The sequence below is a fragment of the Mustelus asterias genome, chromosome 31, assembly GCF_964213995.1.
Source record: "Mustelus asterias chromosome 31, sMusAst1.hap1.1, whole genome shotgun sequence".
In the NCBI taxonomy this organism is placed as follows: Eukaryota; Metazoa; Chordata; class Chondrichthyes; order Carcharhiniformes; family Triakidae; genus Mustelus; species Mustelus asterias.
In genome coordinates this window covers 7,800,429-7,826,099 of record NC_135831.1, presented here as the reverse complement: position 1 = coordinate 7,826,099, position 25,671 = coordinate 7,800,429, and the positions used below count along the sequence as shown (strand labels likewise).

At 50.5% G+C, this 25,671-nt stretch overlaps 1 protein-coding gene across 1 annotated transcript in view; it reads right to left on the bottom strand.

Annotated features, from left to right (window-relative positions):
- neurl4 (neuralized E3 ubiquitin protein ligase 4) overlaps positions 1–25,671 on the bottom strand; it is a 114,533-nt gene that overhangs the window by 35,119 nt on the left and 53,743 nt on the right. The window contains exons 14-19 of the mRNA XM_078200784.1: positions 23,150–23,365; positions 16,933–17,031; positions 14,570–14,713; positions 11,701–11,865; positions 7,539–7,697; positions 1,064–1,243 (exon numbers count right to left, since the gene is read on the bottom strand). Coding sequence (XP_078056910.1) covers positions 1,064–1,243; positions 7,539–7,697; positions 11,701–11,865; positions 14,570–14,713; positions 16,933–17,031; positions 23,150–23,365 — 963 coding nt within the window. The remainder of the gene's footprint in view (positions 1–1,063; positions 1,244–7,538; positions 7,698–11,700; positions 11,866–14,569; positions 14,714–16,932; positions 17,032–23,149; positions 23,366–25,671) is intronic.

The window sequence follows — 25,671 nt, the reverse complement described above, 5'->3', positions numbered from 1 at the left end:
GCCAACCCACTGTGCTGCCCTTAAGGAGCAACTGTTGGATAGACTGTTGGCACTTGAAGTTGATAAAAGTTTTTTTTTAAGCTAAAGGGTCGGCACGGCAACACAGTGGTTAGCACTGCTACCTCACAGCGCCAGGGACCCAGGTTCGATTCCTGGCTTGGGTCACTGTCTATGTGGAGTTTGGACATTCTCCCCATGTCTGCGTGGGAATCCTCCGGGTGCTCCAGTTTCCTCCCACACTCCAAAGATGTGCGGGTTAGGTGGATTGGCCGTGCTAAATTGCCCCTTAGTGTCCAAAGATGTGCAGGTTAGGTGGATTGGCCATGCTAAATTGCCCCTTAGTGTCCAAAGATGTGCAGGTTAGGTGGATTGGCCATGCTAAATTGCCCCTTAGTGTCCAAAGATGGGCAGGTTAGGTGGGTTGGTCATGGTAAATTGCCCCTTAGTGTCCAAAGATGTGCAGGTTAGGTGGATTGGCCGTGCTAAATTGCCCCTTAGTGTCCAAAAATGTGTAGGTTAGGTGGATTGGCCATGGTAAATTGCCCCTTAGTGTCCAAAGATGGGCAGGTTAGGTGGGTTGGTCATGGTAAATTGCCCCTTAGTGTCCAAAGATGTGCAGGTTAGGTGGATTGGCCGTGCTAAATTGCCCCTTAGTGTCCAAAAATGTGTAGGTTGAGGGATTTGCCATGCTAAATTGCCCCTTAGTGTCCAAAGATGTGTGGGTTAGGTGGATTGGCCAATGCTAAATTGTCCCTTAGTGTCCAAAGATGTGCAGGTTAGGTGGATTGGCCATGGGAAATGTGCAGGTCTACGGGGATAGGGCAGAGAAGAGGGCCTGGGTGGGATAGTCTGTTGGCGAGTTGGTGCAGACTTGATGGGCTGAATGGTCTCCTCTGCACTGCAGGGATTCTCTTGGGCGTGTGTGTGTGTGTGTGTGTGTGTGTGTGTGTGTGTGTGTGTGTGTGTGTGGGGGGGGGGGGGGGTTTGGTCCAGTGAGATTCAGTTCAGTCAACAGGATTCGATGCCTGGGCCCCAGCCTCACTGCCCCAGCAGAGTCACTCACCTGCTCACACTGGCCGTACAGGTCAATGACAACGTAACACGGATTGGGAATGTCTTGGGCAGCCACACCTTGGTCCATTCCATTCACAAACAGGTGCAGGCCGTGGGTGTTGTCCACCAGGAGTCCAAGGACAGTCCCCTCTGGGCACGTGTCGAGGTTGGGACCATAATTGTCACAGATCTAACAGCAAGAAATCGGGAGAGAAATAAACATGACACAATTCTGGGACCATGGACAACATGGTGAACACTGAGCAGTCACTCCATATTGGCATCACCGCCCTTGCTACCAGCTCGTACAGACCAGGGTGTCTTTCCCAATTCCAACTGATGACCTGGGAGGACAGAATCAGGGTGTAGAACGAGGCCATTCAGCCCATTATACCTGCGACAGTGTTTTGAAAGAACGACGGAGTCACCTACTCTCTAATATTTTTCCCTGTTCAGTATTTCCCCACATCTGACTTTCAAAGTTCCCGTGAAATCTGCTTCCACCTCTCTTTCAGGCAGCGCCTTCCGGGTCACAGAATTGAGGGCGGCACGGTGGTTAGCACTACTGCCTCACAGTGCCAGGGACCCGGGTTCGATTCCCGGCCTCTGGTCACTGCCTGTGCGGAGTCTGCACGCTCTCCCCGTGTCTGCGTGGGTTTCCTCCTAGTTTCTTCCCACAGTCCAAAGATGCGCAGGTTAGGTGGATTGGCCGTGTTAAATTGCCTTTAGTGTGCCAAGATGCGTGGGCTTGATGGATTAGCCTCACCTCTTGGGACACTGAAGGGCAATTTAGCATGGCCAATATGGTGGATTGGCCATGTTAAATCGCCCCTTAGTTTCTGGGGGATTAGCAGGGTAAACATGTGGGGTTACGGGGATAGGGCCCGGGTGGGATTGTGGTCGGTGCAGACTCGATGGGCCGAATCGCCTCCTTCTGCACTGCAGGGATTCCATGATTCTATGAAATCCGGAACTAATGTTTCGCTCATGATTCAGGATCATAAAGGTTTACAGCATGGAAACAGGCCCTTTGGCCCAACTTGTCCATGCCGCCCCTTTTAATTTAACCACTAAGCTCGTCCCAATTGCCCGCGTTCGGCCCATATCTCTCTATAACCATCTTACCCATGTAACTGCCTAAATGCTTTTTGAGACACAAAATTGTACCCGCCTCGATTACCGCCTTTGGCAGCTCGTTCCAGACACCCATCAAACTCTGACTTGAAATGCACAAATCGGTCAGTCAATGCAAGTTGTGCTTTTTTTAAAGTCAATTCATGGTACATTAGGCGTCGCTGGCTGGGCCAACATTTATTGCCCATCCTTAGTTGCCCCTTGGAAGGCAGTCGAGAGTCAACCACATTGCTGTGGCTCTGGAGTCACATGTAGGCCAGACCGGGGTAAGGGCGGCAGATTTCCTTCCCTAAAGGAACCAGATGGGTTTTTCCGACAATGGGTCATCAGTAGATTCTTAACTCCAGATATTTTAAAATTTAAATTCCACCATCTGCCGTGGCGGGGATTCGAACCCGGGTCCCCAGAACATTAGCTAAATTTCTGGATTAATAGTCTAGCGACAATACCACGAGGCCATCATCTCCCCTTCAGTGAAAAGCATTGCTTCATGCGCGCTATACAGACAAAGCATACCGTTCATAAAGTACACAGGGGAGAAAGAAAGGAGAGGCACGGTGGCACAATGGTTAGCACTGCTGCCTCACAGCGTCAGGTACCCAGGTTCGACTCCTGGCTTGGGTCACTGTCTGTGGAGTCTGCACATTCTCCCCGTGTCTGTGTGGGTTTCCTCCGGGTGCTCCGGTTTCCTCCCACAGTCCAAAGATGTGCAGATTAGGTGGATTGGTAAATTCCTAAATTGCCCCTTAGTGTCAGGGGGATTAGCCAAGGTTAATGCATGGGGTTATGGGGATAGGGCCTGGGTGGGATTGTGGTTGGTGCGGACTCAATGGGCAGAATGGCCTCCTTCTGCATTGTCGAATTCTATGATTGTATTAGAGGGTGCAGAATGTAGTGTTACAGTCATAGCTAGTGTGTAAAGAAAGAGCAACTTAATATAAAATAGGTCCATTCAAAAGTCTGACGGCAGCAGGGAAGAAGCTGTTCTTGAGTCGGTTGGTACGTGACCTCAGACTTTTGTATCTTTTTCCCGACGGAAGAAGGTGGAAGAGAGAATGTCCGGGGTGCGTGGGGATCTTGATTATGCCGACTGCTTTGCCTAGGCAGCAGGAAGTGTAGACAGAGTCAATGGATGGGTGGCTGGTTTGTGTGATGGATTGGGCTACATTCACAACCGTTTACAGTTTCTTGCAGTCTTGGGCAGAGCAGGAGCCCAGACCAAGCTGTGATACAACCAGAAAGAATGCTTTCTATGGTGCATCTGTAAAAGTTGGTGAGAGTCGTAGCTGAATTTCCTCAGTCTTCTGAGAAAGTAGAGGCATTGGTGGGGCTTTCTTAACTATAGTGTCGGCATGGGGGGGGGGGACCAGGACAGGTTGTTGGTGAGCTGGACACCTGAAGCTCTCGACCATTTCCACTTCATCCCCGTTGATGTAGACAGGGGCGTGTTCTCCACTACGCTTCCTGAAGTCGATGACAATCTCCTTCATTTTGTTGACATTGAGGGAGAGATTATTGTTGCCGCACCAGTTCACCAGATTCTCTGTCTCATTCCTGTACTCTGTCCCGTCATTGTTTGAGATCCGACCCACTACGGTGGTGTCGTCAGCAAACTGGAAAATCGAATTGGAGGGGAATTTGGCCGCACAGCCATAGGTGCACAAGGAATATAGCAGGGGCTGAGGATACAGCTTGTGTTGAGGATGATCGTGGAGGAGGTATTGTTACCTATCCTTACTGATTGCTGTCTATGGGTTAGGAAGTCAAACCCAAAGTCTGTAATCATTACGCTCGAGTCTCTAGATTTAAGCTTAAGTTTATTTATTAGTGTCACAAGTAGGCTTACATTAACACTGCAATGAAGTTACTGTGAAAATCCTTTAGTCGCCACACTCCGACGCCGGTTTGGGTAACACTGAGGGAGAACTTAGCACGGCCAATATATAACCAGCATCTCTTTCAGACTGTGGGAGAAAACCCACGCAGACACGGGGAGAATGTGCAGATTCTATACAGTCAATGACCCAAGCCGGGAATCGAACCCGCTGTGAGGCAGCAGTGCCTACCCACTGTGCCACTGCTGCCTTGGAAAAGCAGCCAGCATAATCGAAGACGCCATGCACCCAGGGAACACTCTCTTCCACCTTCTTCAGTCAACAAAAGTCTGAGATCACATGCCAACCTACTCAAGAACAGCTTCATCTCAGAAAACTAAGGAAATTTGGCATGTCAGCTACAACTCTCACCAACTTTTACAGATGCGCCATAGAAAGCATCCTTTCCGGATGTATCACAGCTTGGTATGGGGCTCCTGCTCTGCCCAAGACCGCAAGGAACTACAAAAGCTCGTGAATGTAGCCCAGTCCATCACGCAAACCCAGCCTCCCATCCACTGACTCTGTCTACACTTCCCACTGCCTCGGGGAAAAGCAGCCGGCATAATCAAGGACCCCACGCACCCCGGACATTCTCTCTTCCACCTTCTTCCGTCGGGAAAAAGATACAAAAGTCTGAGGTCACGTACCAACCGACTCAAGAACAGCTTCTTCCCTGCTGCTGTCAGACTTTTGAACGGATCTACTTCATATTAAGTTGATCTTTCTCTACACCCTAGCTATGACTGTAACACTACATTCTGCACTCTCTCCTTTCCTTCTCTATGAATGGCATGCTTTGTCTGTACAGCGCGCAAGAAACAATACTTTTCACTGTATCCCAATACATGTGACAATAAGGTCATGTGTGTTGTCATACAATACTTTCCGATTGCTAATGACTGTTAATTATCAGCTACATTAGTGTCTCTGCCTTTTCTGATCCTGTCACTAAAAGTCTCACAGCACCAGGTTAAATCCAACAGGTTTATGTGGAATCACGAACTTTCGGAGCGCTGCTCCTTCATCAGGTGAGTCGGAGCTCCGAAAGCTTGTGATTCCAAATAAACCTGTTGGACTTTAACCTAATGTTGTGAGACTTCTTACTGTGCCTACACCAGTCCAACGCCGGCATCTGCACCTCCTCTCACTAAAAGGATAGGGATAGAACAAAGAACAGGGAAAATTACAGCACAGGAACAGGCCCTTCGGCCCTCCAAGCCTGCACCGACCATGATGCCCGTCTGAACTAAAAACCCCTAACCTTCCCGGGGACCGTATCCCTCTATTCCCATCCTATTCATGTATTTGTCAAGACGCCCCTTAAAAGTCACTATCGTATCTGCTTCCACTACCTCCCCCGGCAGCGAGTTCCAGGTACCCGCCACCCTCTTGTTTAAAAAAAACTTGCCTCGTACACTCCTTTAAACCTTGCCCCTCGCACCTTAAACCTATGCCCCCTAGTCATTGACTCTTCCACCCTGGGGAAAAAGCTTCTGACTATCCACTCTGTCCATGCCTCTCATAATCTTGTAGACTTCTATCAGGTCGCCCCTCAACCTCCGTTGCTCTAGTGAGAACAAACCAAGTCTCTCCAACCTCTCCTCATAGCTAATGCCCTCCATACCAGGCAACATCCTGTACCAGGATAAAAGCTAATTACTGCAGATGCTGGAATCTGAAACCAAGAGAGAAAATGCTGGAAGATCTCAGCAGGTCTGGGCAGCATCCGTAAGGAGAGGAAAGAGTTGACGTTTCGAGTCCAGATGACCCTTTGACAAAGTTTTGACAAAGGCTCATCTGGACTCAAAACATCAGCTCTTTTCTCTCCTTACAGATGCTGCCAGACCTGCTGAGATTTTCCAGCATTTTCTCTTTTGGTTTAACATCCTGAACCCTCTCCAAAGCCTTCTGGTAGTGTGGCGACCAGAATTGAACACTATGTTCCAAGTGCGGCCTAACTAAGGTTCTATAAAGCTGCAAACATGACTTGCCAATTTTTAAACTCAATGCCCCAGCTGATGAAGGCAAGCATGCCGTATGCCTTCTTGACTACCTTCTCCACCTGCGTTGCCCCTTTCAGTGACCTGTGTACCTGTACACCCAGATCCCTTTGCCCATCAACACACTTAAGGGTTCTGCCATTTACTGTATATTTCCTATCTGTATTAGACTTTCCAAAATGCATTACCTCACATTTGTCCGGATTAAACGCCATCTGCCATCTCTCTGCCCAAGTCTCCAACTAATTTACATCCTGCTGTATCCTCTGATGGTCCTCATCGCTATCCACAAATCCACCAACCTTTGTGTCGCCTGCAAACTTACTAATCAAACCACTTACATTTTCTTCCAAATCATTTATATATATTACAAACAGCAAAGGTCCCAGCACTGATCCCTGAGGAACACCACTTGTCACAGCCCTCCATTCAGAAATGCACCCTTCCACTGCTACCCTCTGTCCTCTATGACCGAGCCAGTTTTGTATCCACCTTGCCAGCTCACCTCTGATCCCGTGCGACCCCACCTCTGTACCAGTATGCCTTCTTGACTACCTTCTCCACCTGCGTTGCCACTTTGTGACCTGTGTACCTGTATACCCAGATCCCTCTGCTTAGAACACAGTACAGTACAGCACAGAACAGGCCCTTCGGCCCACGATGTTGTGCCGAGCTTTATCTGAAACCAAGATCAAGCTATCCCACTCCCTATCATCCTGGTGTGCTCCATGTGCCTATCCAATAACCGCTTAAAAGTTCCTAAAGTGTCTGACTCCACTATCACTGCAGGCAGTCCATTCCACACCCCAACCACTCTCTGCGTAAAGAACCTACCTCTGATATCCTTCCTGTATCTCCCACCACGAACCTTATAGTTATGCCCCCTTGTAATAGCTCCATCCACCTGAGGAAATAGTCTTTGAACGTTCACTCTATCTATCCCCTTCATCATTTTATAAACCTCGATTAAGTCTCCCCTCAGCCTCCTCCGCTCCAGAGAGAACAGCCCTCGCTCCCTCAACCTTTCCTCATAAGACCTACCCTCCAAACCAGGCAGCACCCTGGTAAATCTCCTCTGCACTCTTTCCAGCGCTTCCACATCCTTCTTATAATGAGGTGACCAGAACTGCACACAATATTCCAAATGTGGTCTCACCAAGGTCCTGTACAGTTGCAGCATAACCCCACGGCTCTTAAACTCCAACCCCCTGTTAATAAAAGCTAACACACTATAGGCCTTCTTCACAGCTCTATCCACTTGAGTGGCTTATCGATGTCCTTCAGGGTTCTGCCACTTACTGCATATTTTCTATCTGTATTAGACCTTCCAAAATGCATTACCTCATGGTGATCCTGTTCAGCAGTCCTTGCTGTAAGCGTGATCGTCTAAGCGTGATCGTGTTAGAAGAATCGAGGATCGGGGATGAATCAGTCTCGGGAGGACCTCAGAAGGAATAAAGCTCAGGATTCTCACCTTTAATGAGTTGTGAAAGACCGAATCCCGTTGGATCAGCCAAGCGGAACGTTTGATTGACGAGGCGGTCCCTGGAAAATTAAACCGCTCGGGAGAGTTTCCGATCACGCCCAGCGACAGTGACGAGGTCCACTGCGAGTTCAGACGATCGATCTGAATCTGAGGGGAGAAACACAACGAGGAGAATGATTGAACGAGCGGCTATCGGCACTCCTCATTAGTATCTTCCACTGGGCGGAATCCAGAACAAGGTAGAAACCCTACAGTGCAGAAGGAGGCCATTCGGCCCATCGAGTCTGCACCGACCACAATTACTGACACCTACAGTTGTTCAAAGTGAAGAAGGTTGAGGAGGCCTCATGGCTTCACAGCAGTGTAAGCTCTTGGGGATAGCTAAGGGCTGTGATTGCTAGGTTTTGTACTAATTAATGCCATGCGATCAACTTGCAGCCTGTTATGTTTGACTATCAGAGAAGGAATGGTCAAAATGTAGACGCAAGTGTTCTTTGAACAATAATTTTCAAAAAAAGCCTGAACAAATAATGTAAAATATAGTAAAGTTTATTTATTAGTGTCACAAGTAAGGCTTACATTAACACTGCAATGAAGTTACGGTGAAATTCCCCTAGTCGCCACACTCCGGCGCCTGTTGGGTCAATGCACCCGAACCAGCACGTCTTTGAGATTGTGGGTGGAACCCGGAGTAAACCCACGCAGACACGGGGAGAATGTGCAAACTCCACACAGACAGTGACCCGAGCCGGGAATCGAACCGGGGTCCCTGGCGCTGAGAGTCAGCAGAGCTAACCACTGTGCCGCCCCCTTCATATGCCACAATTGGATCAATCTGTGCCTGTCCCTTGCTCCAGTTACTCCAATAACAGCATGTCATCAGACTTTTGAATGGACCTACCTCGCAGTAACTTGATCTTTCTCTGCACCCTAGCTGTGACTGTAACACTAACATTCTGCACTCTCTCCTTTCCTTCTCTATGAACGGTATGCTTTGTCTGTATAGCGAGCAAGAAACAATACTTTTCACTGTATCCCAATACATGTGACAATAATAAATCAAATCAACAATCCCACCCAGGCCCCAGTCCCGCCCACATATTTACCCCACTAATCCCTCTAACCTACCCACCGCAGGACACTAAGGGGCAATTTAGCACGGCCAATCAACCTAACCCACACATCTTTGGAGTTTGGGAGGAAACCGGATCTTTGGGAGATCCAACGTTAAGGGCAGGACCCTGAACAGCATTGAGGTACAGAGGGATCTTGGGGTTCAAGTCCATAGCTCCCCGAAAGTGGCCACACAAGTAGATAGGGTGGTAAAGAATGCGTATGGCACGCTTGCCTTTATTGGTCGGGACACTGAGTACAAGAGTCAGGATGTGATGTTGCAGCTTTATAAAACTTTGATTAGGCCGCACTTATAGAATATTGCGTCCAATTCTGGTCGTCGCATTACAGGAAGGATGTGGAGGCTTTGGAGAGGGTGCAGAAGAGGTTTACCTGGATTAGAGGAGGATGAGCTATAAAGTAGAGGCTGGACGAACTAGGGTTGTTTTCTCTGGAGCGGTGGAGGCTGAGGGGAGACCGGATAGAAGTCTATAAAATTATGAGGGGCAAAGTTAGAGCCTGGGTGGGATAGTTGGCAGTACAGGTTCGGTGGTCCGAATGGCCTACTTCTGCACTGTGTGGACTCTACGATTTTGAGTAGCAGGCAACGTTATGAATGGGTTGGGCTGGAGGAAGGAGGTAAAGGATAGGCTAAGCTAAAATGAGGACGTCAATGTGCCGGGGACAAGGAATGGGATGGCACGGTGGCACTGCTGCCTCACAGCGCCAGGGACCCGGGTTCGATTCCCGGCTCAGGTCACTGTCTGTGCGGAGTCTGCACGTTCTCCCCGTGTCTGCGTGGGTTTCCTCCGGGTGCTCCGGCTTCCTCCCACAACCCAAAGATGGTTGGTTGGCCATGCTAAATTGTCTCTTAGTGTCGGGGGAGGACTGTAAGGGTAAATATGTGGGGTTACGGGGATAGGGCCTGGGTGGGATTGTACTTGATGCAGCCTCGATGGGCTGAATGGCCTCCTTTTGTACTGTAGGAATTCTATTCTATAAATTGCTCTGCACTGCACTGAGTGGAGTCATATAGATTTACAGCATGGAAACAGGCCCTTCGGCCCAACTTGTCCATGCTGCCCTTTTTTAACCCCTAAGCTAGTCCCAATTGCCCATGTTTGGCCCATATCCCTCTATACCCATCGTACCCATGTAACTGTCTAAATGCTTTTTAAAAGGCAAAATTGTACCCTCCTCTACTACTACCTCTGGCAGCTCGTTCCAGACACTCACCACCCTCTGTGTGAAAAAATTGCCCCTCTGGACCCTTTTGTATCTCTCCCCTCTCACCTTAAACCTGTGCCCTCTAGTTTTAGACTCCCCTACCTTTGGGAAAAGATGTTGACTATCGAGCTGATCTGTGCCCCTCTTATTTTATAGACCTCATAGAATCATAGAATCCCTACAGTGCAGAAGGAGGCCATTCGGCCCATCGAGTCTGCACCGACCACAATCCCACCCAGGCCCTACCCCCACATATTTTACCCGCTAATCCCTCTAACCTACGCATCTCAGGACTCTAAGGGGCAATTTTTAACCTGGCCAATCAACCTAACCCGCACATCTTTGGACTGTGGGAGGAAACCGGAGCACCCGGAGGAAACCCACGCAGACACGAGGAGAATGTGCAAACTCCACACAGACAGTGACCCGAGCCGGGAATCGAACCCGGGACCCTGGAGCTGTGAAGCAGCAGTGCTACCCACTGTGCTACCGTGCCGCCACCTCTATAAGATCGCCCCTCAGCCTCCTACACTCCAGAGAAAAAAGTCCCAGTCTATCCAGCCTCTCCTTATAACTCAAATCATCAAGTCCCAGTAGTATCCCAGTAAATCTTTTCTGCACTCTTTCTAGTTTAATAATATCCTTTCTATAATAGGGTGACCAAAACTGTACACAGTATTCCAAGTAACAGCGTCTCTGGAGTAAGAGTTAAACCCGGAACCCACTGCTGAAAGGAAACAGTCAGTCCAAGCCCTCATGATGGAACAGTGGAGAAGGGAACGCCTGCAGAGTGAAACAAGGCATCAAAGATTGGTAGTAAGAACCTGAGAATGATTCCGAGAGAAACGTGGGAGAACTGGACATGAGCACAGACCAGAAGCTCAGAGCGCCTCTCCAGTTTCACTCCAGTCCCAGTGCTGTGACAGGTTTGGGGATGGGTTCTAATTGTGTGCGGCAGGCTAGGATGGGCAGAATAGCCTCCCTCTCTCAGTTCCTGAGCAGGCTGTAGATGGTCAGAAAAAGAAAACCCTCAACTCGCGTGCCCATTCTTCCCACACACAGCTCAACACAAGGCTGATGTCTGCCTGAGGCTCTGCAAACGCCCCCATCCACCCATCCCCTACCCGGCACCCATTACCCACCCATCCATCCCGTACCCACCACCCACCCGCCACCCACCCATCCCGCACCCGCCACCAACCCATCCCCCACCCAACCCATCACTAACCCCGGCACCCACTACCAACCAGCCCCTACCTGGCACCCACCTCCCCAGCACCCTCCATCCCCCACCCATCTATCCACCAGGTACCAACCACCCACCCTGCAACCATTACCCTCCTCAACCATCACTCCCCCCCCACATGGCACCCACCCTCTCCCCCCCTCCCCCCAACATGGCACCCACCCACCCTCCCCCCCACATGACACCCACCCTTCCAACCCCCCCCAACATGGCACCCACCCTCCCCCCCCCCCAACATGGCGCCCACCCTTCTCCCCCCCCCCCCCCCCAACATGGCACCTACCCACCCCCCCCTCCCACATGGCACCCACCCTCCCCCCCTCCCACATGGCACCCACCCCCCCCCCTCCCACATGGCACCCACCCTCCCCCCCCTCACACATGGCACCCACCCTCCCCCCCCCCCCCCCACATGGCACCCACCCACCCCCCCCCGCCCCACATGGCACCCACCCTCCCCCCGCCCCCCCCACATGGCACCCACCCTTCCCCCCACCCGGCACTCATCTGTCAGATAGTGTCCTCCACCTAATGACCCCACCCCACCACCCCCTCCCTTGTTACCTGGAAGAGTAGTTGGCGGGGCAATGGCTGGGCAGATGCCACCACACCTTGGTTGTAGCTGGCCACCCTGGTGGCGGTGTGGCCATTGTTGGACAGCAAGATGTTCCTGCCGTGATTCTCCATGAACTCCACGGTGGCCAGGAAGACGGAAGCTTCATTCTCACACTGAAAGAGACGCAGCGTTCGATTAATGCGGGACCCCGAGCTGCTCAGGCCGAAAGAGACAAGGTGGAAATACATCCCCACCCCGAGACCCCCTCCCCCCCCACACACAACCCCGAGACCCCCTCCCCCCCACACACACAACCCCGAGATCCTCTCCCCCCCACACAACCCCAAGACCCCCTCCCCCCACACACACAACCCCGAGACACTCTCCCCCCCCCACACACAACCCCGAGACCCTCCCCCCACACACTCACACCCAGAGACCCCCTCCCCCCAAACACTCACACCCAGAGACCCCCTCTCCCCAAACACTCACACCCAGAGACCCCCTCCCCCCACACACAACCCCGAGACCCCCTCCCCCCACACACACACACCCCGAGACCCCCTCCCCCCACACACACACCCCGAGACCCCCTCCCCCCACACACACACCCCGAGACCCCCTCCCCCCACACACACAACCCCGAGACCCTCTCCCCCCCACACACACAACCCCGAGACCCCCTCCCCCCCACACACACCCCGAGACCCCCTCCCCCCCACACACACACCCCGAGACCCTCTCCCCCCTCACACACACCCCGAGACCCCCTCCCCCCACACACACACCCCGAGACCCCCTCCCCCCACACACACACCCCGAGACCCCCTCCCCCCACACACACAACCCCGAGACCCTCTCCCCCCCACACACACAACCCCGAGACCCTCCCCCCACACACACACCCCGAGACCCCCTCCCCCCCACACACACACCCCGAGACCCTCTCCCCCCTCACACACACCCCGAGACCCCCTCCCCCACACACACACCCCGAGACCCCCTCTCCCCACACACTCACACCCAGAGACCCCCTCCCCCCCCACACACAACACCGAGACCCTCCCCCCCACACACACAACCCCGAGACCCTCTCCCCCCACACACACACACCCAGAGACCCCCTCCCCCCCACACACACAACCCCGAGACCCCCTCCCCCCACACACACACCCCGAGACCCCCTCTCCCCAAACACACACAACCCCGAGACCCCCTCCCCCCCACACACACCCCGAGACCCTCTCCCCCGACACACACAACCCTGAGACCCTCTCCCCCCACACACACAACCCCGAGACCCTCCCCCCACACACACAACCCCGAGACCCTCCCCCCACACACACAACCCCGAGACCCTCTCCCCCCACACACACACCCCAAGACCCCCTCCCCCCACACACACAACCCCGAGACCCTCTCCCCCACACACACACCCCAAGACCCCCTCCCCCCACACACACAACCCCGAGACCCTCTCCCCCACACACACAACCCCGAGACCCCCTCCCCCCCCACACACAACCCCAAGACCCTCTCCCCCCACACATACACACCCCAAGACCTGGCGCTGTGAGGCAGCGGTGCTAACCACTGTGCTGCCCTGAATTACTTCATTATCGCCGGGGTAGGAGTTTTGAGTGTTGACCCTCGAGATCTCAGTGCTTCTCGGCACCAGAGGGCCGGAAATGATCCAGATTCCCTGCTCCCGATTGTCATCCTGTGACTTTCCTGTCAGAAAAAGCATGCACGAGCACGTGGCTGTGGGGACTGGCCAGGATCGAGCCTCTACCGCGTTCCCCCTGGACAAGAGGCTTTGCTCACTCTCCGGGGGATACACACCGGCCTTGTTCCCGGAAGGCGAGCAGGGCCTGCGTAAACGGTGTCCCAGTGAGAGTCAGTGCCTTCATGGACAGTCATCGACTTCAGGAAGTGTAGTGGAGAACATGCCCCTGTCTACATCAACGGGAACGAAGTAGAAATGGTCGAGAGCTTCAAGTTTTTAGGTGTCCAGGTCACCAACAATCTGTCCTCGTCCCCCCCATGCCGACACTATAGTTAAGAAAGCCCACCTACTTTCTCAGCAAGTTAAGGAAATTCGGCATGTCAGCTACGACTCTCACCAACTTTTACAGAGGCACCATGGAAAGCATCCTTTCTGGATGTATCACAGCTTGGTCTGGGCTCCTGCTCTGCCCAAGACCACAAGAAAACCACAAAAGGTCGTGAATGTCGCCCAGTCCATCACGCAAACCAGCCTCCCATCCATTGACTCTGTCTACACTTCCCGCTGCCTCGGGGAAAAGCAGCCAGCATAATCAAGGACCCCACGCACCCCGGACATTCTCTCTTCCACCTTCTTCTTTCGGGAAAAAGAAAGAAAAGTCTGAGGTCACGTACCGACTGACGCAAGAACAGCTTCTTCCCTGCTGCCGTCAGACTTTTGAATGGACCTACCTCGCATTAAGTTGATCTTTCTCTACACCCTAGCTATGACTGTAACACTACATTCTGCACCCTCTCCTTTCCTTCTCTATGAACGGTACGCTCTGTCTGTATAGCGCGCAAGAAACAATACTTTTCACTGTATCCCAATACATGTGACAATAATAAATCAAATCCTTCTCCCCTCTGTACTCTATGAACGGTATGCTTTGTCTGTATAGCGCGCAAGAAACAATACTTTTCACTGTATCCCAATACATGTGACAATAATAAATCAGATCCTTCTCCCCTATGTACTCTATGAACGGTATGCTTTGTCTGTATAGCGCGCAAGAAACAATACTTTTCACTGTATCCCGATACATGTGACAATAATAAATCAGATCTAATCCCAGAAGGAGGGGGAACGGAAACCGTGTGGCCTTTCCTTACAGGGCTCAGCTCCTCCTCCTCCTCACTGCAGCTCTCTGACGACATGGAGGGCGGTTTCGTACTCTCGGTCTCCTCCAGGGCGCTGGAGCTCACGATGGACACCGACACCACCTTCCCATACAAATCGACGACCGCAAAAACATTCTGGAAGCACGAGAGAGAGAGAGAGAAAATAAACAATTTAGTAAAATTAACATTCAAATCTGAGGCACTGACAGGGTCAGATCCTGTCGCGACTGGGATGGAAATGTATTCAATAAACATCCCAGCGTTAAACAAAAACAGGCCGTTCGGCCCGACTGCTTCATCCTGTGTCGATGCCCCACAGGAACCAACCACCAGGCCTCTATCAGCACTGCTTTGGGCGACACGGTGGCACAGCGGGTTAGCGCCGCTGCCTCACAGCAGCCTGGGACCCGGGTTCGATTCCAGCCTCGGGTCACTGTCTGTGCGGAGTCTGCACGTTCTCCCCCCGTGTCTGCGTGGGTTTCCTCCGGGTGCTCCAGTTTCCTCCCACAGTCTGAAGGATGTGCGGGTTAGATGGATTGGCCGTGCTAAATTACCCCCGAGTGTCCAAAGATGGTAAGAAGTTTAACAACACCAAGTTAAAGTCCAACAGGTTTATTTGGTAGCAAAAGTCACACAAGCTTTCAGAGCTCCAAGCCAGAAGGTGCTTGGAGCTCCGAAAGCTTGTGCGGCTTTTGCTACCAAATAAACCTGTTGGACTTTAACCTGGTGTTGTTAAACTTCTTACGGTGTTTACCCCAGTCCAACGCCGGCATCTCCACATCATGTCCAAAGATGTGCAGGTTAGCGGGATTGGCCATGCCAAATTGCCCCTTAGTGTCTAAAGATGTGCAGGTAAGGTGGATTGGCCATGATAAATTGCCTCTTAGTGTCCACAGATGTGCAGGTTAGGTGGATTGGCCATGCTAAATTGCCCCTTAGTGTCCAATGATGTGCGGGTTAGGTGGATTGGCCATGCTAAATTGCCCCTTAGTGTCCAATGATGTGCAGGTTAGGTGGATTGGCCGTGCTAAATTGCCCCTCACTGTCCAAAGATGTGCAGGTTAGGTGGATTGGCCGTGCGAAATTGCCCCTTAGTGTCCAATGATGTGCGGGTTAGGGGGATTGGCCGTGCTAAATTGCCCCTTCGTGTCCAAAGATGTGTAAGTTAGATGTGTGGACAGAGAAAGAATGGCAATAACAATGATTTAACAACAATAATGGCAATTGTGGCTTTAAGATTGCTTTTCTATCGGGGAGCTCAGCATGCTGGGATTTTGTGGTCAATTTCTAGATTAAATGCAGATGCAGGTCATAAAGTTTCTCTGGTTTGGGAGCTGTGGTCTGAAGCTACCCAGATAAGGGAAGTTGTTTACAGTGACCCAGACAGTGTGGCTTTTATTTATATGGATGTTATGTACGGAGCCTATAGTTTGAACTGAGTGTAATGGTGTCGTTCGCAAGTAATTTCATTGGATGTTTGAGCCATGTGATCGGTTTCTGGTTACACAGTTGGCTGGATGACAGGAGCAAGAATCTTCCGGAAGCCAGTGGGGAATTGTGGATAAAGAGACATGTGCCGCCTTTGTTTGCCAGCAATAACCCGAGGAGACCAACCATCGCAAGAAGACCTGTACCCTAAAGGATGCTTCAGAGAAGAAGAAGATAGATTCTACATCGAGGATATTTTTCAGTTAAATAGTTACAAGTTTAGTTTAAGTTGACGTTCAGTTAAAGTTAAGATACAGTTTAAGAGTTGGAGTTCAGTTGAAAGTTAATGTTCAGTCAGAGTTAAAATTCCGTAAAGAATTAATGAGTTGCAACTGTTTATTGTTTGAGTTGGTTCTAGAAGTGTTAAATCAAAAAATAATTGAATTACTGTCTTTGTTTGTCTCATTAAACAGGAATGTTTGGATGGTGTTTAAATTAGAAACTGTATAACAGATGGATTGGCCGTGCTAAATTCTCTTTCGTGTCCCAAGATGTGTAGGTTAGATGGATGGTAAATGTGTGGGGTTATGGGAATCGGGCAGGGAAGAGGACCTGGGGAAAACACTCTGTCAGAGAGCCAGTGCAGACTTGACGTCCTGGTTCGTCTCCCACTCACCTTTCTCTCTCCCTCACCCCACCGCCCCCCCTCCTGAAGGCCAATTCCTGCTTTCCTGAGCTACTTCACCCAGGACTGAACACAGTTGCTCCAGATGGAGACTGACCAGAGCTCTGGAGATGGACCGTGATAACGGACAGACTCTTTACTGCGTGGGTTCCTCACCGTGTATACAGCCGTCTGCTATGGAGGGTCAGCGTTTGCCCGCTTCCGGCTCCGGCTGCCTTCCCCTCAGTGGTGGGGCACTCACCTTGGCGATACCAGCCGCTGCCACGCCCATGTCCTCTCCGTCAACGAAAATATGCATGGTGTCATCGCTGGCATGCTTCACGCCAACTCGGTTACCGACCTACGGCAAAGAGGCATGAAGTAAGAACGATGGCAATCTCAGTCAGAGCCGCGAGGTGCTGCGGGGGTTGGGGTTGTTGGTGGGGGAGGGTGACCACATATTCTGCAGAGGTACAGGTGAGCCATGGGAAGAAGTGCGGGCCCAGCGATGGCCACCGCTGCAACCTTGCACCCCTCCACCTGTGGTCCACGTGGGATCCAATGATGTACACAGGACAAGGAAAGAGGTTCATTTCAGGGATTATGAGCAGTGGGGGCTAAATTAAAAAGCAGAACCTTGAAGGTAACAACTTCCGTGTTATTACCTGAGCGACAAGGGTAAATAGAACGAGGGGGATGAATGCGTGCCCCAAAGACTGGCGAGGGAGAAAAGGTGGATTGGCCATGCTAAATTACCCCTTAGTGTCCAAAGATGTACAGGTTAAGAACATAGAAAAACTACAGCACAAACAGGCCCTTCGGCTAAATGGCCCCTTAGCATCCAAAGATGTGCAGGTTAGGTGGATTGGCCATGCTAAGTTGCCCGTGTCCAAAGATGTTCAGGTTAGGTGGATTTGTCATGCTAAATTGCCCCTTAATGACCAAAGATGTGTGGGTTAAGTGGATTGGCCATGCTAAGTTGCCCGTGTCCAAAGATGTGTAGGTTAGGTGGATTGGCCATGCTAAATTGCCCGTGTCCAAAGATGTGTAGGTTAGGTGGATTGGCCATGCTAAATTGCCCGTGTCCAAAGATGTGTGGGTTAGGTGGATTGGCCGTGCTAAGTTGCCCCATAGTATTCCAAGATATGCAGGTTAGGTGAATTGGCTATGCTAAATTGCCACTTAATGTCCAAAGATCATAGAATCATAGAAACCCTACAGTGCAGAGAGAGGCCATTTGGCCCATCGAGTCTGCACTGATCACAATCCCACCCATGCCCTACCCCCATATCCCTGCATATTTTAGCCACTAATCCCTCTAACCTACGCATCTCAAAACACTAAAGGGCAATTTTAGCACGGCCAATCAACCTAACCCGCACATCTTTGGACTGTGGAAGGAAACTGGAGCACCCGGAGGAGACCCATGCAGACACGGCGAGAACGTGCAAACTCCAAGCCGGGAATCGAACCCCGGTCCCTGGAGCTGTGAAGCAGTTGTGCTAACCACTGTGCTACCGTGCCGCCGAAAGATGTGGAGGTTAGGTGGATTGGCCATGCTAAATTGTGGAGATGCCGGCGTTGGACTGGGGTAAACACAGTAAAGCATGGCAAATTGTGTCAGGAGGCTGGCAGGATAAACACATGGTGTTACGGAGATAAGGGCTTGGTGGGATTGTTGCTGGTGTAGGCTCGATGGGCCGAACGGCCTTCTTCCGAGCAGGAGGGATTCTACGAAAAGGATTTTAATTCAGGGGAGCTGATTCGGGGTGAAGTGGAAACTGTGGAGTTAGCATTCACCCGAGCTGTGTTGGGACCAGTGTGCTGGTTAGTCATTTAACTAGGGTGGAAGAGAGGGCTTTAAACGAAATAGTGAGGGTTGTGTTGGGGGGATCATGTGACAGGAGATCATAGAGGAGACACAGGTTGAAGGTGAGGGATTGGGGGGGAAGTGAGGTAAGGGGCAATTTGGGGGGGGATGTGAGGAAGAACTTTTTGACCCAGAGGGTGGAATGCGCTGCCTGGGAGGGGTGGTGGAAGCGGGTTGCCTCGCATCCTTTATAAAGTATCTGGATGAGCACTTGGCACGTCATAACATTCAGGGCTACGGGCCAAGTGCTGACAACTGGGATTAGGTGGGAGTTGGGGTGTTTCTCATGTGTCGGAGGGGACGCAATGGGCTGAAGGGCATCGTCCGCACCGTGTGATGCTAAAGCTAGTGATTGTCCCCCACAGAGGTGGACAGGATGGAAAAACGTAAAGCAATCACCAGTCGGGAAACGGTCAGAGTGAAAAGCCGGTAAGTCCCCAGAACCAGATGGCTGGCATCCTCAGGACTGAGACAAAATGACAGCACACTGCACTGCTGTCTCACCGCGCCAGGGGCTAGGGTTCACCCAGCTTGGGTGACTGCGCGGAGTCTGCACATTCTCCCCGGGTCTGCGTGGGTTTCCTCCGGGTGCTCCAGTTCCCTCCCATACTCCAAATATTAAGTTTTAAAGTTTGTTAAGTCACAAGTAAGGCTTACATTAACACTGCAATGAAGTTGCTGTGAAATTCCCCTAGTCGCCCACACTCCGGTGCCTGTTTAGGTCAACGCAGCCGAACCAGCACGTCTTTCAGAATGTGGGAGGAAACCGCAGCACCCGGAGGAAACCCACGCAGACACGGGGGGGAAAGGTGCAGTCTCCACACAGACAGTGACCCAAGCCAGGAATCGAACCCTGGTCCCTGGCGCTGTGAAGCAGCAGTGCTAACCACTGTGCTGCCGTGTCGCCCTGATGTGCGGGTTAGGTTTATTGGACATGCTACATTGCCCCATAGTGTCAGGGGGGACTAGGTAGGGTAAATGTGTGGGGTTACGAGAATAGGGCCTGGGTGGGATTGTGGCCAGTGCAGACTGGATGGGCTGAATGGCCTCCTTCTGCACGGCATGGGCTATAATCTTCTAAACTTCCTTCGATTGTGGAAGGGTCCCAATGGATTGGAAAATATCCAATGTAGCACCTTGGTTCAGTAAAGGAGGGAGAGAGAATGCAGGGAGCTTTGGGCCGGTTAACCGAATGTACGGTGGCACAGTGTTTAGCTCTGCTGTCTCTCAGGGCCAGGGACCCGGGTTCGAATCCTGGCTCGGGAGATTTGCTAGTGTTATTGGGGAGCATTTAAACTAGATTTGCAGGGGGGTGGGAACCAGAGTGCCAGAGCAGATAGTGGAGCAGGGGTAAAAAGACAGGTTAGTTCAAGCAAAATCACAAATGGAAGGGTAGAGTGTGGTGGAAATAATCTTTTGAGGTGTGTCTATTTCAATGCCAGGAGTATTGTGGGGAAGGCAGATGAGCTGAAGGCGTGGATAGACACATGGAAATGTGACATTATAGCCATTAGTGAAACTTGGCTACAGGAGGGGCAGGACTGGCAGCTCAATGTTCCAGGGTTCCAATGTTTCAGGCGGGATAGAGGCAGAGGGATAAAAGGTGGGGGGGTGGCATTGTTGGTCAGGGAAAATGTTACAGCGGTACTCAGGCAGGATAGATTAGGGAGCTTGTCTACAGAGGCCCTATGGGTGGAGCTGAGAAACAGGAAAGGTATGACCACGTTAATGGGGTTGTATTATAGACCACCCAATAGTCAGCGAGAATTGGAGGAGCAAATCAGCAGAGAGGTAGCTGACAACTGCAAGAAACACAAGGTTGTGATGGTAGGGGATTTTAATTTTCCACATATAGATTGGGATTCGCTTACTGTTAAAGGTTTAGACGGGGTAGAGTTTGTAAAATGTGTTCAGGAGAATTTTCTACATCAGTATAAAGAGGTGCCAACTAGAGAGGATGCGATATTGGATCTCCTATTGGGAAATGAGTTAGGGCAGGTGATGGATGTGAGTGTGAGGGAACACTTTGGATCCAGTGATCATAATGCCATTAGTTTCAACCTGATCGTGGATAAGGATAGATCTGGTCCTCGGGTTGAAGTTCTGAACTGGAAAAAGGCCAAATTTGATGAAATGAGAAGGGATCTGGGAAGTGTGGATTGGCACAGGCTGTTCTCTGGTAAGGATGTAAATGGAAAGTGGGAGGCCTTCAAAGGAGAAATTTTGAGAGTGCAGAGTTTGTATGTTCCTGTCAGGATTAAAGGCAAAGTAAATAGGAATAAGGAACCTTGGTTCTCGAGGGAGATTGTAACACTGATTAAGAGGAAGAGAGAGTTGTATGAAATGTACAGGCAGCAAGGAACAGATCAGATGCTCGAGGAGTATAAAAAGTGCAAGAAGCTACTTAAGAGGGAAATCAGGAGGGCTAAAAGAAGACATGAGGTTGCTTTGGCAGACAGAGTGAAGGAAAATCCAAAGAGCTTCTATAGGTATGTTCGGAGCAAAAGGATAGTGAGGGATAAAATGGGTCCTCTTGAAGACCAGAGTGGTAGACTGTGTATGGAACCAAAAGAGATGGGGGAGATACTAAATGGTTTTTTTGCATCCGTATTTACTGAGGAAACGGGCATGGAGTCTACGGAAATAGGGCAAACAGGTAGGGAGGTCATGGAACTTTTACAGATTAAAGGGGAGGAGGTGCTCGCTGTCTTGAGGCAAATCAGAGTGGATAAATCCCCAGGACCGGACAGGGTATTCCCACGGACCTTGAGGGAAGCTAGTGTTGAACTTGCAGGGGCCCTGGCAGACATATTTAAAATGTCAGTATTCACGGGGGAGGTGCCGGATGATTGGAGGGTGGCTCATGTTGTTCCGTTGTTTAAAAAAGGTTCCAAAAGAAATCCGGGAAATTATAGGCCAGTAAGTTTGACGTCGGTGGTGGGCAAGTTATTGGAAGGTGTGATAAGGGATAGGATCTACAAATATTTGGATAGACAGGGACTTATTAGGGAGAGTCAACATGGCTTTGTGCGTGGTAGGTCATGTTTGACCAATCTATTAGAGTTTTTCGAGGAGGTTACCAGGAAAGTGGATGAAGGGAAGGCGGTGGATGTTGTCTACCTGGATTTCAGCAAGGCCTTTGACAAGCTCTCTCATGGGAGGTTAGTTAGGAAGGTTCAGTCGCTAGGTATACATGGGGAGGTAGTAAATTGGATTAGACACTGGCTCGATGGAAGAAGCCAGAGAGTGGTTGTGGAGGATTGCTTCTCTGAGTGGAGGCCTGTGACTAGTGGTGTGCCGCAGGGATCGGTGTTGGGTCCATTGTTGTTTGTCATCAATATCAATGATCTGGATGATAGTGTGGTAAATTGGATCAGCAAGTTTGCTGATGATACAAAGATTGGACGTGTAGTGGACAGTGAGGAAGGTTTTCAAAGCTTGCAGAGGGATTTGGACCAACTAGAAAAATGGCAAATGGAATTTAACGCAGACAAGTGAGAGATATTGCACATTGGAAGGACAAACCAAAGTAGAACGCACAGGGTAAATGGTAAGACTCTGAAGAGTGCAGTTGAACAGAAGGATCTGGGAATACAGGTACAGAATTCCCTAAAAGTGACGTCACAGGTGGATAGGGTCGTAAAGAGTGCCTTTGGTACATTGGCCTTTATAAATCGGAGTATCGAGTAGAAAAGTTGGAGTGTTATGGTATGGTTATATAAGGCATTGGTGAGGCCGAATTTGGAGTGTTGTGTACTAGGTTTTGGTCACCTAGTTACAGGAAGAATGTAAATAAGGTTGAAAGAGTGCAGAGAAGGTTCACAAGGATGTTGCCGGGACTTGAGAAGCTGAGTTACAGAGAGAGATTGAATAAGTTGGGACTTTATTCCCTGGAGCGTAGAAGATTGAGGGGAGATTTGATAGAGGTGTATAAGATTTTGATGGGTATAGATAGAGTGAATGCAAGCAGGCTTTTTCCGCTGAGGCTAGGGGAGAAAAAAACCAGAGGGCATGGGTTAAGGGTGAAAGGAGAAAAGTTTAAAGGGAATATTAGGGGGGGCTTCTTCACGCAGAGAGTGGTGGGAGTGTGGAATGAGCTGCCGGATAAAGTGGTAAATCACTTTTAACATTTAAGAAAAACTTGGACGGGTTAATGGATGAGAGGGGTGTGGAGGGATATGGTCCAAGTGCAGGTCAGTGGGACTAGGCAAAAAATGGTTCGGCACAGACAAGAAGGGCCAAAAGGCCTGTCTCTGAGCTGTAATTTTCTATGGTTCTGTTGCAGTGTTAATGTAAGCCTTACCTGTGACTCATAAATAAACTTCTAATGTCTAATCGGGAAGTGCTAGAATCCATTATTTAGATGATTATAGTCGGATACTTGGAAAGGTCTGTTTTGCAAAGGCAAAGTTTCTACAAGTACTTGAATAGACTTCTGACTCGGAGGCAGGAGTGGTTACGACTGAGCTACCGTTGCTAAGTGTGGAGAGTCACCTGAAGGGAAGTCCAGCAGAATGAGATCAGTTCCCCCAGGCAGTCTCAGACAGTTGCCAGGCTCCACGCCTGTGGCTGCAAGGTCGGAGCGGACATCCCCTTCCTGCCCTCTTACCGTCAGCCGCTCCATCGAGAAGCCGTAGTTCTGCTTCTGCAGCGTCCCGTTCCGCCGGACCTCGGAGCCACTGACCAGCCAGCTGACCTTCGACCTCAGCTCCAGCAGGGAAGACGGAAGGCCCGAGGAGGTGCAGGTGATGTCCAGCGGCTGGAGGGTGGTCAGCCCCATGTGCAGCGAGCCGGACCACTGCTCGTCAATCTCGTCAATTTTGACCTGTGGGTTACAGCGGCGAGAGAGAGAGAGAGAGAGGGCGTGAGAGGGAGACAAAGGCAAGCTTCGGAGAGCTCACGAGGACATTTTACACCGAGATCTAACCGCACCATTTACAGGAACACTCTGCATGGTTAAGTCTGGGCTCCGGTTACCTGACGGACAGCGTCAAAGACTCTGCTGCTTTTGGACAACAACTCTCTGATGTGAAATGAGTTTTTAAAATCTCAGGCAATTCAAGTCGCAAATCTCACTCAGGGAGGGTCAAACACAAACTCATGTGCAATCTTACGCTAGTGCTGGAGCCCAGCTGGTGTGAGGGACCTATAATCTGTATCGAACCGTGTGCTGTCCCAGCCCTGGGAACATTCCCCCCACCCCCAGAATCAGAGTGTCACTAGCAACACCAATGGCGGCACAGTGGTTAGCACTGCTGCCTCACAGCGCCAGGGTCTCGGGTTCAATTCCCGGCTTGGGTCACTGTCTGTGCGGAGTCTGCACGTTCTCCCCCCCCCCCCGTGTCTGGACACATGGGATTGAGGGTGATTTAGTGGTTTGGATCAGGAATTGGCTAGCTGTAAGAAAACAGAGGGTGGTGGTTGATGGGAAATGTTCATCCTGGAGTTCAGTTACTAGTGGTGTACCGCAAGGATCTGTTTTGGGGCCACTGCTGTTTGTCATTTTTATTAATGACCTGGATGAGGGCGTGGAAGGATGGATTAGTAAATTTGCGGATGACGCTAAAGTCGGTGGAGTTGTAGACAGTGCGGAGGGAAGTGGCAGGTTACAGAGGGACATAGATAAGCTGCAGAGCTGGGCTGAGAGGTGGCAAATGGAGTTTAATGCGCAAAAGTGTGGGGTGATTCACTTTGGAAGGAGTTACAGGAATACAGAGTACTGGGCTAATGGTAAGATACTTGGTAGTGTGGATGAACAGAGGGATCTGGGTGTCCATGTGCATAGATCCCTGAAAGTTGACACCCAGGTTGATAGGGTTGTTAAGAAGGCGTACGGTGTGTTAGCTTTTATTGGTAGAGGGATTGAGTTTCGGAGCCAGGAGGTCATGCTGCAACTGTACAAAACTCTGGTGCGGCCGCATTTGGAGTATTGCGTACAGTTCTGGTCGCTGTATTATAGGAAAGATGTGGAAGTGTTGGAAAGGGTGCAGAGGAGATTTACCAGGATGTTGCCTGGTATGGTGGGAAAATCGTGAGGAAAGGCTGAGGGGCTTGAGGTTGTTTTCGTTAGAGAGAATAAGGTTAAGAGGTGACTTAATAGAGGCATACAAGATGATCAGAGGATTAGATAGGGTGGATAGTGAGAGTCTTTTTCCTTGGATGGTGATGGCTAGCACGAGGGGACATAGCTTTAAATTGAGGGGTGATAGATATAGGACAGATGTCAGAGGTAGGTTCTTTACTCAGAGAGTAGTAAGGGCGTGGAATGCCCTGCCTGCAGCAGTGGTGGACTCGTCAACATTAGGAGCATTCAAATGGTTATTGGATAAACATATGGATGATATTGGAATAGTGTAGATTAGAGGGGCTTTAGATTGGTACCACTGGTCGGCGCAACATCGAGGGCCGAAGGGCCTGTACTGCACTGTAATGTTCTATGTGTCTGCGTGGGTTTCCTCCGGGTGCTCCAGTTTCCTCCCAGTCTGAAAGATGTGCTGGTTCGGGTGCATTGGCCGTGCTAAATTGCCCCTCAGTGTTACCCGAACAGGCGCCGGAGTGTGACGACTAGGGGAATTTCACAGCAACTTCATTGCAGTGTTAATGTAAGCCTACTTGTGACACTAGTAAAATTATAAAAATATTTTTGGGTTTATTTAGGTTACAAACAATTGTGAAAATTAAAGTTCCATAATTTGATTTGATTTATTATTGTCACATGTATTGGGATACAGTGAAAAGTATTGTTTCTTGCGCGCTATACAGACAAAGCATACCGTTCATAGAGTACATGGGGAGATGGATTTGATTTATTATTGTCACATGTATTGGGAAACAGTGAGAAGTATTGTTTCTTGCGCGCTATATAGACAAAGCATACCGTTCATAGAGTACATGGGGAGATGGATTTGATTTATTGTCACATGTATTGGGAAACAGTGAGAAGTATTGTTTCTTACGCGCTGAAAGCAATCACTTGGGAAAAGGTGCTCAGGAGTGGAGTTTGCACATTCTCCTCGTGTCTGCGTGGGTTTCCTCCGGGTGCTCCGGTTTCCTCCCACAGTCCAAAGATGTGCGGGTGAGGTTGGTTGGCCATTCTAAAATTGCCCCTTAGTGTCCTGGGATGTGTAGGTT